At 33.8% G+C, this 12,505-nt stretch overlaps 1 protein-coding gene across 15 annotated transcripts in view; it reads left to right on the top strand.

The window, feature by feature from the left end:
* VPS13B (vacuolar protein sorting 13 homolog B) overlaps positions 1–12,505 on the top strand; it is an 802,500-nt gene that overhangs the window by 68,717 nt on the left and 721,278 nt on the right. For all 15 annotated transcript variants that reach the window (XM_028500192.2, XM_028500193.2, XM_024115869.3 and 12 more), the window contains exons 7-8: positions 4,102–4,276; positions 10,266–10,534. In XM_028500192.2, coding sequence (XP_028355993.1) covers positions 4,102–4,276; positions 10,266–10,534 — 444 coding nt within the window. The remainder of the gene's footprint in view (positions 1–4,101; positions 4,277–10,265; positions 10,535–12,505) is intronic.

The raw sequence follows: 12,505 nt of genomic DNA, 5'->3' as shown, positions 1-12,505 counted from the left end.
TTTTTTTAGATTCCGTATATATGTGTTAGCACACGGTATTTGTTTTTCTCTTTCTGACTTACTTCACTCTGTATGACAGACTCTAGGTCCATCCACCTCAGTACAAATGACTCAATTTCGTTTCATTTTATGGCTGAGTAATATTCCATTGTATACATGTGCCACATCTTATTTATCCATTTATCTGTCGATGGACATTAGGTTCCTTCCATGTCCTGGCTATTGTAAATAGAGCTGCAATGAACATTGTGGTACATGACTCTTTTTGAATTATGGCTTTCTCAGGGTATATGCCCAGTAGTGGGATTGCTGGGTTGTATGGTGGTCGGTGTGAGATGATATCTCATTGTCGTTTTGATTTGCATTTCTTTAATGATTAATGATGTTGAGCATTCTTTCATGTGTTTGTTGGCAATCTGTATATCTTCTTTGGAGAAATGTCTATTTAGTTCTTCTGCCCATTTTTGGATTGCGTTGTTTGTTTTTTTGATATTGAGCTGCACGAGCTACTTGTAATTTTTGGAGATTAATCCTTTGTCGGTTGCTTCATTTTGTTCTCCAGGGTACTGGTAAATATTTTTAATGTGTATAGTTATTCTCTAAGTGTAAATCTTGTGTTCTTTTATTGCATAACAGTTTTCTGTACCTCTTGTCTGGCTGTCTACCTATTTATCTGTCTTTGAAGAAGAATTCACACAGTGACTTGTGATCTTGTTAACTAAGTTTTAATGTGGAATGAATTTTTATTATTGAATTACAGGCTTTTGTACTATAATGGAAAAGCCAGACCCAAGTCTGAACACTGGGATTGACTACTGTGCCTGTTTGGGCATGGCTTATAAATTATTTATTATTTTTACATTATGTTTTTTGAAACATAAAACACTTGCTATTTTATGTAGCTTTATTGTACTTAAATTTGTATTTATGTATGAAATCCACCCATTTTTCTTTGGTAGTGCTCCGTCATGAGTATTTTTTTTTTTTCCTTATGCATCATACAGTGCACATTGTTTAAATTCTGTTACTTTTTCCTTCTATTTTTGAATTAGCTTCTTAGGCAAAGATAAGCATGGAGAAGTATTAATTCAAAAGTAATTATGCCGCTGTCTCAGGACAATGGACTTACTTTCCTTCTTTGACCTTGAATCTGCTAGTAAAGTTGGGGAATGTCAAGGATGGATTCAAGATATATTTTGAAAGCAAGTAATGGGTATAGGGAAGCCTTACTATATAAAAAAATCTTATTGATCATTAGTACAGATTTAATTGTCCATTCTAGGATGTGGCTAACTTAGAGGAAAGTAAAAATAAGTGAACTTGAGGAAAACTTAGTGTTGGCATGTAAGTTTTTCTCAAAACTGACTAGCCATGACATTTTATTGTAAAAAGTACCTTAATATAAATAAGCTTGTTGACAGGTGGTTTTTGACTTTGGTAATCACTGAGTATGAGGTACCATTATGCTTAACTGAAATTAAATTTTGAGGTTTTTTTTTTTTTAATACTACTGTGATGTAAGATTTACTGTTTTGAATTAGACCCATCATTCTTCCAACTCTTAGTGTTTGGAAATAAGTATTAAATGGACATGGTTAACCTCATTGATCACCTCAAAGACAGGGAATTTCCCAGAATGTTCCAGACACCCTAATTATTTGTCTAAGACTCCCACATATGTTCAAGTGGCTTTTGAGTTTATTTGTGTTTTGGGTGGGCTTTTTGTAATTTTCTATCTTTTGTGAGAAATATGTCTTAAGAGATTGTATCATCTATGAGATGTAGAGCTTAGGGTATGTAATTTATTTAACATTTCCCCTGTTTTTGAAAATTTACTTTTTCTTAACAGTTTTTCAGAGGAATGAAAGTCTACTCATAAATCTTTGACCACATCTCTGATTAATTCCTTAGGAGAGATTTCTGTAATTGCATATATCTTATTAATGGGTTAAAACTATTTTAAGGCCTGTAATCTGTACTGCAAAGTTGTTTCCAGAAAGGTTTAACCAGTGTATATGCTCATGAACATTAGGGGAGTGCCTGTATTACATTCCTGCTATCCTTAAATATGATCATGTTTTTAAAAAGCCAAGCTGTTCAGCAAAAATAATACAAGTTAATATTTATTTGATTATTATCAAACTTAGATTTTTGAAAATATGTTCACTGGCCATTATTTTCTCTTTGAAAAATTCATTCAGGTTCTTTGTCAGTTTTTCTGTTGTGGGTTAACTTTATTGATTTTAAAGATATTTATGTATATATATATATATATATAGTGTGTAAAATATCTTATATGTGTTAAAGATATATATGTTGGTGTGTATAGTATTTTAAGCACGTACATACATACATACACACAGAGTTGACACCGGTTTTGCTAAGACAGCTTATCACTGGTGCTGTTGGTGCCATATGGTATTTAAAGGGTATGGCAGAGAAATCTCAAATTGAAGAAGAGCTTGGCAGGCCTGCGGTACCCGCCCCCTTAACCTGTCCCCCATTTCAGGGTCTATTCAGTGTTATGATTTTTAAGTCAGTTTTAAGAAACCTGTACTCATATTTGAATATGGTAATTTACACCTCCCCACACAACTGTCTTCCCCCTTCAAGTACAATTTTTTGTGCCTTTAGCCCTAAAAATATGATGATTACCATTACTTCTTTTTCATGTTTCATAGACACTCAAATACCAGTTAGTTAAAATAAACCTTCCAAGAGACTTTATGGCTTAATTGGTTTTATTCCATGTTTATGTAACAGCAGGAAATCATTACACTGAGGCTGTCTTTATATTCTATTGTTGTCTCATTCTATAAGAACTTAGATTGGACTGCTTTGTGCCCTGTTGATAGTAATTAATCTTATTTCTTATAATTGATTCATGTTATAAATTTTATACCATGTTTAAATCTTTTATTTCAAGTTTGTTTGAGAAATATTCCTGATCATGTTTTCACTTGGTTTTCCATATTTGACAATAATCGTTTGATCATGTGCATACTTACATAGTTATGATGTTAGTAATTTACTCACTTAACATATGTTTTTAGGATGTGTGTGTATTCTTTTTGGTTCATAAAGCTGAAAAGGGCGATTAAAGTCTTACTAAAATGACATGAAACTTTTATTCTTAGTTGTGACAGAGATTTTTTATGGTTTTTGTTGGAGTACTGTCGTACTCTTAACATTATAAGGTGGTTATTTAGGTAACAAAAAGTTTTGGGAAAAGTTATCTGGAAATCCAGTGTGACTGTATCTTTTCATTATCATTTCTATTTCCACTGTATAGTTTGGATTAGTATAGTTTCTATCTAAAGTGTATTGATCAAGGCTTCCCTGGTGGCACAGTGGTTGGGAATCTGCCTGCCAATGTAGGGGACACGGGTTCAATCCCTGGTCCGGGAGGATCCCGCATGCCGTGGAGCAGCTGAGCCCGTGCACCACGGCTGCTGAGCCTGCGATCTAGAGCCCACGAGCCACAACTACTGAGCCTGTGAGCCACAGCTACAGAAGCCCGTGCGCCTAGAGCCCGTGCTCCACAACAGGAGAAGCCACCGCAATGAGAAGCCCGTGTACCGCAATGGGGAGTGGCCCCCGCTCGCCACAACTAGAGAAAAGCGTGTGCGCAGCATCGAATCCCAATGCAGCCAAAAATAAACAAAGAAAATGAATAAATTTATTTAAAAAATAAATAAAATAAAGTGTATTGATCATCATAGAAAAATCTGTTTAAATTCCTAAGATTTGGGGCTTCCCTGGAGAAGCCCGTGTACCGCAATGGGGAGTGGCCCCCGCTCGCCACAACTAGAGAAAAGCGTGTGCGCAGCATCGAATCCCAATGCAGCCAAAAATAAACAAAGAAAATGAATAAATTTATTTAAAAAATAAATAAAATAAAGTGTATTGATCATCATAGAAAAATCTGTTTAAATTCCTAAGATTTTAAGCTATTATTTTGGCTTAAATATTAGAAATGTTGGGACATTACTGTTTCTCCTATGGTATTCCATTTTAAGACTTAACATTTCTCTTCTTATGTTAAATGGTACTCTCTTTGAATATGCTTTTGTTGATGTTTTTGTTTTTTTCAAAATACAGATTCATACCTTAGTAGAGAGTTTGAAACTTTCTATCACTGATCAACAATTGCCTATGTTTATCCGTATAATGCAACTTGGGATTGCTCTTTACTATGGAGAAATAGGAAATTTTAAAGATGGAGAAACAGAAGAGTCTACCTGTCACAATAAAGATATGTTAGGAAACATTACAGGTAAATATAACAAAAACTTTTATTTTATAACTATTGTTTTTACAAAGTGTTTTCACTATTGTGAAACTTCGAAAACTACAACATTAGATTATGTTTTGCAGTGTTCTGATATGATGGGGTGATTTTATTTTGCTTGTTTGACACTAATTTTTTTCTTTCCTACATTTTGCATACTATTCTTTCTTTTTTCTACATGTTAAAAATAACTTGAATATTTCTAATAGGTATAAGTGTTTGGAATATATACATTACATAAAATTTAAGGCAGTCCAACTTCAAGATTTCCTAGTAAATTATAGTACAGTTGACCCTTGAACAACATGGGTTTGAACTGTGCAAGGTCCACTTGTACACAATTTTTTTTCAGTAAATACATACTACACTACTGCATGATACATGGTTGGTTGAATCCTCAGATGCAGAACTGTGAATGTGATGGAGGGTTGACTGTAAAGTTATATCTGGATTTTCAACTTGCACCCCTAACTGCCTTGTTGTTCAAGGAACAACTGTATTGATAATTTTTCTGCAAAGTCTCAGCAAGAGTTATTATAACTAATTAAGTTATTTATACTTAGTTATTATATGTAATTATAATTGACTATAATTATACCTAATTATATGCTTCATTGAAAGATACCTACTTAATTAATTGGAGCATTACTTAAAGAAGTATATACTTCATTGAAAGATACTTAGTGGGTTAATTTCAGTTATTCAATTCATTATACTTTTACTAAAGCCTACTGTGTGTAAGACATTATTGCTGGGAATGAGGTAGAATGTAGAGATAAAGAAATGTGGGAAAATAGAGACAAATTCTCTTCCCTTAAAATCTTAATACACAGTGGAGTGGACAGACATGTGAACAGTTATTTAAGCATGATGTATGGTAGAATGATAAGATGTTTGATTTAATAAAGGTATGAATGATCTGAAGTAGAAAAATGGTGCACGGGATGATTGGCTTTGACTTGTGTTGGGTCTGAGATTCAGGAAAAATTTGGAGATGATGATGATTAACTTCCATAGTTTGAACCTTTAGAAAAGGGCATTTAAAACTTAGGAACAAATAATCTTATTAAAAAAATGGTCAAAAGACCTGAATAAACATGTATCCAGAAAAGATATACAGGTGTCCAACAAGCACATGAAAATATGCTCAATATCGTTAGTCATGAGGGGTAATGCAAATCTAAACCACAGTGAGATACTGCTTTACAGTCACTAACCGGTGTAGTTATAATAAAAAAGACACATAATAAGTGTTGGCAAGGATGTGGGAAAATTGGAACCCTTATGTATAGCTGGTGGGAATGGAAAACAATCTGGTTTGTCAAAAAGTTGAACATAGAGTTACCATATGAGCCTAGGTAGGGTTCTATTCCTAAGGTTATATGACAGAGAGTTGATAACGTATGTCTAACATAAAAACTTGTATGTGAATGTTCATGGCAGCATTATTCTTAATAACCAAAAAGTTTAATAACCTAAATGTCCATCAGCTGATGAGTAGATAAACAGTTGTGGTGTATCTGTACACTGGAATATTATTCAGCCATACAAAGAAATGAAATACTGATACATGCTAAACTTTGAAAACATTAAGTGAAAGCAGCCAGTCAAAAAGGAACATCTTGTATGATTTCATTGATATGATATGTCCATGATAGCCAGTTCTGTAGAAGCAGAAAGGAGATTAGTAAGCTGGGCTTGTGGGGAGGAGGGAATGGAGAGTGACTGCTAATGGGTAGAGGTTTTCTTTTTGGAGTTTCATGTTTCTTAGAACATGAAAATATTCTAAAATTAGATAGTGATGATGGTTGTACAACTTTGTGGCTACACTAAAAACCACTGAATGGTATACTTTTAAAGGCCAGATTTTATAGTATTTAAATTATAGCTTAATAAAAAAAATCACCTTAAAAAAAGCTTAGGGACCATTAATAAGCATATGTAGATATAAAACATTTTATTTCATTTCACACTAGGCAGCGAATTCCTGTTAGACATTGTTCCTGTCCTAGCAATTCATTACCTAACACCTAGAACAAAACCTAGCATATAGAAGCTGCTCAATTAATTTTTTTCACCATGCTATTATGATAAATTTCAAATATATAGAAAAGTTGAACGAATATTATACAGTGGACACCCACATACTCATCATCTAGATTCTACAATTAATATTTTGTCACATTTGCTGTATCATATATCTGTTCATCTAACACCATTTTCTCTCCATCAATTCAACCAGTTTCTGATGCCTTTCAAGGTAATTATGGACATCAGTATACCGCACCCCTAGACTTCAGCAGCATATCATTAACTAGAGTTTATATTTATTGATGGTTCTTTTTCTTTTTTTGAAGATTAAATTCACAAGGTGAAATGCATAAATCTTAAGTATACTATTTAAGAAGTTTTGAGAAATGAGTATGCCTCTGTGATGCAAAACACCCATCAAGATATGGGTCATTAACATCTCACCAGGTTATCTCATGCCTCTTTCCAGTCATCCCCCGCTCCAGCTGCCTGCCCACCCCCACTCCACTCAAGAAAACCCTGTTCTGAATCTTTAAAAAATCATGGATTGGTTTTTACTGATTCTGGAATTTCATATAAATAGAATCATATAGTATGAATTCTCTTGTGAAAGGATTCTTTCATTAAGCATAATATTGTTTTTTACTTTTAATTTTAAAAACTTTTTATTAAAGACAATTTTTAGAGCAGTTTCAGATTTGCAGCAAAATTGAAGGGTAGGTACAGAGATTTCCCATATACCCCTGCTCTCATACGTGCATAGTCTCCCCCCCCATTATCAGCATCCCCTCCAGAGTGATACATTTGTCACAATTGAGGAACCTACATCATTATCACCCAGAGTCCATAGTTTAGATAAAGTTCACTCTTGCTGTTGTACATTCTATGGGTTTGGACAAATGTATCCATCATTATGGTATCATACAGAGTATTTTCACTGCCCTAAAAGCGTCGTATTTTGGGGATTCATCTGTGTTGTTCTATATATCAGTATTTCTTTCCTTTTTATTGCTAGGTACATTGTATGACTATACCATATGAATATAACATAGTTTATTTAGCCATTCCCCTGTTGATGGATGCTTGAACTATTTCCAGTTTTGGTTATTATAAATAAAGATGCTCCGGACATTCTTCGGGTAGTCTCTTATAGACATGTGCTATTCTTTCTCTTGGGTAAATGCCTAAGAGTGGAATTTGTTAAGTTTTATATATATATATATATATATATATATATATACACACACACACATATATATATGTATATTTTGTTTTTTTTAAGGAAACTACCAGGTTGTTTTCTCAAAGTGGTTGTGCCATTTTACATTCCTATCAACAATGTGTGAGAGTTCCAATTGCTTCATATACTTGCCAACATTTGTTGTCAGTCCTTTTTACTTTTAGCTATTTGGATGGCTATGTTGTGGTAGCTCATTGTGGTTTTAATTTTCACTTCCCTGATCAATTATTTCGAACTTTTTTCATGTGATTATTGACAATTAATATATCTACCTTTGTGAAGTTTATGTTAAGTATTTGCCTATTTTTAACCTTTTTTGGGTTTCATTACTGATTGGTGGGTTTTTTTTCTTAATTTTTTTAAAATTGGAGTATAGTTGATTTACAATGTTGTGTTAGTTTCTGCTATACAGCAAAGTGAGTCAGTTATACATACACGTGGTTCTTTATATATTCTGAATTCAAGTCTTTTGTCATATACATGTCAAATACACTTGGGGAGTATTTTTTGCCGGTCTGAGTTGCCTAATTCATTTTTAAATACGTGTCTCTTGAGCAGAGTTTTAAATTTTGATCAAATGTATTTTTCAAAATTTTCCTTTGTAACTATTCCTTTCTGTGATCTAAGAAGGTGAGTAGGTATTTGTTTATTTGTTTGTTTATGTATGTTAAAAAGAGGGTTGCATGCTTCCAAATGAGTCTGAATTAGTTTTTTCATCTGTCTGAAGCGGAGATCCTTAACCTTTTATTGTGTGTGCTATGGACTCCTTTGACACTCTGGGGAAGCCAGTGAACCTTTTCTCGGAAAGTTTTAAGCGCCTTGATTTTAATATGCCTTGGTGTCCTTCCCCAATTCTGTTTATGTCTTGGAGATGTTTTTCTTTGCCCCTTTCTGGTGGTTCTTTTCATGGCCTCAGTAGTTTCCTTACATGAAACTGATTAATACTTAGGTGAGGACTGGAGTGGGACCCTCTCCAGGTCTCCGGAGCTCTCACTCTGAACAGGTCTTTCTTGTTTGGTACTCTGCCCTGCAAACTCTAGCCACCTCAGTCTGCCTGGACTCAATACTCTGTTTTCTCATCTAAGGAAGTTAGGATACACCATTCCAAGGGCAAAGAGTATTTTAAGAATTCTGACCAGAGATCAAAGAGGTGCTTTTTTCTTTTCCAGGTCACAATTCATTCTTTTTACAAGGCAGTAAGCAAAGATTTAGAACTTCAAAACCATCTTTCATCAAAAATCCCTCTTAATTTTTAATTAATATTAAGTATTAATTATAGTGACTGATTTCTTAGACTTCTCTAAGTGATGTTTCTTTCTTTTGTTTCAAAAGATCAAGCAGTGGGATACTCCTCCTGTTTATTGGTTTTGACAAGAGAGGTCTAGAGTCCATCTCTTTGGACCCAGCCTGGTCCTGGGTTGAGCTAACCTGACTTTTTGTCTTACAACCAAGATGATATTCACTAATGATGTCCAATTTGAGATCTTACAAGGGACAGTTAATAACAGGCTTTATTTATTCCCCAATAGAAACTTATATGATATTTATGGTTAATAGCAAGATATGAAGATCAAGTAAAATGTTCTCTGGATTTGTAAGTTTTATAATTTATTTTGAAGTAAAATGGCTAAGGTCTCTTAGTACTGTATTTTAGGTACTCTAGTTAACTCTATTTATCAAGTCTTTTTTGTCCCAGATGAAAGAGGTCAATAGCCATGTGTCATGACCTAAAAGTGTACGATGTTCCAAGAGTCTCCTGTCATGAGAATTTAAAAAGTTACAAAGTTTTTCTCACCAGAAAACCTGGAAGTGAATCTGAATGAGGATGATATTTAATGGAGTGTGTGTATTTATTGATTTATCAGTGAAGGGTAGATATGTTTGAATCTGCTGGAGGGTGCTTATACCATGAATTTTTTTAAAAGTAATTTCTTCCCTGAATTCCATGATGATCTGCCTCTTTTGTTTGTATTGTTAGAATAACATTAAGGGACCTTGATGGATTTTGTCTTACAAAGGTGGAATAAGTTACAGTGGTTGGAATTTAAATCCTTAGTCTGCCAATTTGTAACCACATAAAAGTTCTTTGCTATAATTTTTCATCTATAGAATAGGAAAGATGTTATTCACTAATAAGAAAGTCACTATTATTTTTCTTAACTACATATGAGAATAGTTTCCTTATAACATTTACTTTCATTCTTTGGGATAATTCTTTTCTTGGTGGGGGCACATTCTGCCTAGGAATACTTGCCATTCTCTTTCTCTTTTGGGTGCATCAGGAAATCAAGAACTTTTCTTGGATTTTTCTGATATTACATTTCTGAGAAAAGTCAGTTTTTCAGCACCTTAGCCTTATTTTTGGAAGGTAGGTTATATGTTGTTGTTGTTTAAATTAACGAGTGAAATCCTAAAGAATGAATTTATTCTTCGTATTAATCAAACACATTTAAAAGTATGTAATAAACTACTCCCCATATAACATTGTGGACTATGAAAGGAGATTTATACAGTACAATATATAGAAACTTGAGGATGGTAATGCTAAATTATTGGTTTCAAATAACAATAACCAATGTATGACTTGTTCATACTTTATATGTAGAAAGAATCATGTGGGAGAAACTTTTATATAATTTAAATTCCTAATTGTCCTCTTGCTTTAATTCCCTTTATTTAAAACGACTTTATTTTGATTGATAGGTGCTGAAGATGAAACACGAGTAGATATGCAGTATCCTGCTCAGTACAAAGGCCAAGAGCTGTATTCACAGCAAGAGGATGAGCAGCCACAGGGATGGGTATCATGGGCCTGGTCCTTTGTGCCTGCAATTGTGAGTTATGATGATGGTGAGGAAGACTACCTTGGGAATGATCCTACATCAACCACACATCAACAAAAAGCACAGACTTTGAAGGATCCCGTTGTTTCTATAGGATTTTATTGTACAAAGGCAACTGTGACTTTCAAAGTAGGTTTCCTTTTTTCTTTTTTTTTTTTTTTTTTGCTGTTTATCTCTCAACTTTAATGCTTAAATTTTGACTTCTAGTAAGAATGTGGCTTAGTTTATTTTATACTTAGTAGATGTGAGACAAGAGTCTAACAATCTTTACTTCATAAAATTATATGTCCCTTCATCTGAAATCTCTGAATTTTGGTCTCTTTTTGTCTTCTTAAGGCCTTCTCCACTTTCCTTTTTTAATAGCTTCATGGAAAGTTTTTCTCTCCCTACTGAATCTTTCAGTTGTCATACAGAGATGCCTTAGTATTTCCATTAAACAAGAAATGCACATAAAAAAACTCCCATGACTTCATGTACCCCTCTAGCTACTGTTTCATCTCTGTGTTGTCTTTTCATTACAAAATTCCTTTAAAGCGTTGTTTATATACATTTTCTCTCCTTCCTCACCTCTCTTTAAGATAGTCCAGTTTTTTTTTTTATTATCTAGATCTTGATCTAACTCTGTTTTTCAGCATTGTTTAAAATACTTTGAATACTTCCTCCACCAACAAATGCATGTAAAATACATTCTCAAAAAAGAGATTATATAATAGGTGTTTTTAGGTTAAACAGTAATAAGGTGAACATCCTTTTATTTTAAAAAGTATAATATGTTCTTCTTTGATCATATATTGTCTTCTCTGTCCCTCAGCTATAACCCATACTTAATTTTAGGTTATTTCTTGACTTTTTATAGTAGTATTATCACACATTTAATATTCCTGAACAGTATCTAATTCATTCAGCAAATACATATTAGTGCCATCTATGTACCAGGCATTGTTTTGTCTCTGGAGTTCACAGTGAACAGGTCAGATATAAATCCCTGCCTCTTAAAATGTAAATTGTTATTATAAACACATAAGATATAGAGTATACCCGTTGATGATAAGGGTTATGTAGAAAAAAAGAAGAGGAAAGAGGAAGAGCGAATGCTTCCACTAAATGGGAGGGGAGTTTTGCAGTTTAAAAGAGGGTGATCAGGTTGCCAAGGGGAAGATGGGGGAGGGATGGTTTGGGAGTTTGGGATTAGCAGATGCAAACTATTATATATCGGATGGATAAACAACAAGGTCTTACTGTACAGCACAGGAAACTGTATTCAGTACCCTGTAGTAAACCATATGTATATATGTAATAAACAGTATGTGTGTGTATATATATTAAAAAAAAAGAGAGGGTGATCAGGTGTCAAACTGAGTGAAATAAGTCAGACAGAGAAAGACAACTATCATATGATATCACTTATATGTGGAATCTAAAAAAATGTTATACATGAACCTATTTGCAATGGTATAAATGAACCTATTTGCAAAATGAACCTATTTACAAAACAGAAAGAGTCACAGATGTACAAAACAAACTTATGGTTACCAAGGAGGAAAGAGCAGGGGAGGGATAAATTGGGAGATTGGGATTGACATATACACACTACTATATATAAAATAGATAACTAATAAGAACCCACCGTATAGCACAAGAAACTCTGTTCAATACTCTGTAATGACCTATATGGGAATAGAATCTAAAAAAGAGTGGGTATATTTATATGTATAACTGACTCACTTTGCTGTACAGCAGAAACTAACACAACATTGTAAATCAACTATACTCCAATTAAAAAAAAAATAAAGAAAAGAGGGTGATCAGGGAAGGCCTTAATGGGAAGTGGATATTTCAGTAAAGACTTGCAAAAGAGGAAGCTTTGCAGATACGTGGGAATGAACATTCTAGGAATAGCAAATGTAGAGACCCCCAAAGTTCAGGTAACAGCAAGGAGGCCGGTAGGGCTAGAGAAAAGTGAGCTAATGTGGAAGTAGTACAAAATCAGGTCACAGAGGTTATGGGGTTGGGAGAGGTCCATAAATTGTGAAACCATGTAGGTCATTTTAGGGACTTTATCATTAATCTTGGACTAGATAGGAAGGTTTTGGACAATTT

Source organism: Physeter macrocephalus, chromosome 15 (genome assembly GCF_002837175.3).
Source record: "Physeter macrocephalus isolate SW-GA chromosome 15, ASM283717v5, whole genome shotgun sequence".
NCBI classification, from domain to species: domain Eukaryota; kingdom Metazoa; phylum Chordata; class Mammalia; order Artiodactyla; family Physeteridae; genus Physeter; species Physeter macrocephalus.
The sequence above is the reverse complement of the archived record's forward strand: the minus strand, read 5'-3'. Positions and strand labels throughout refer to the sequence as shown.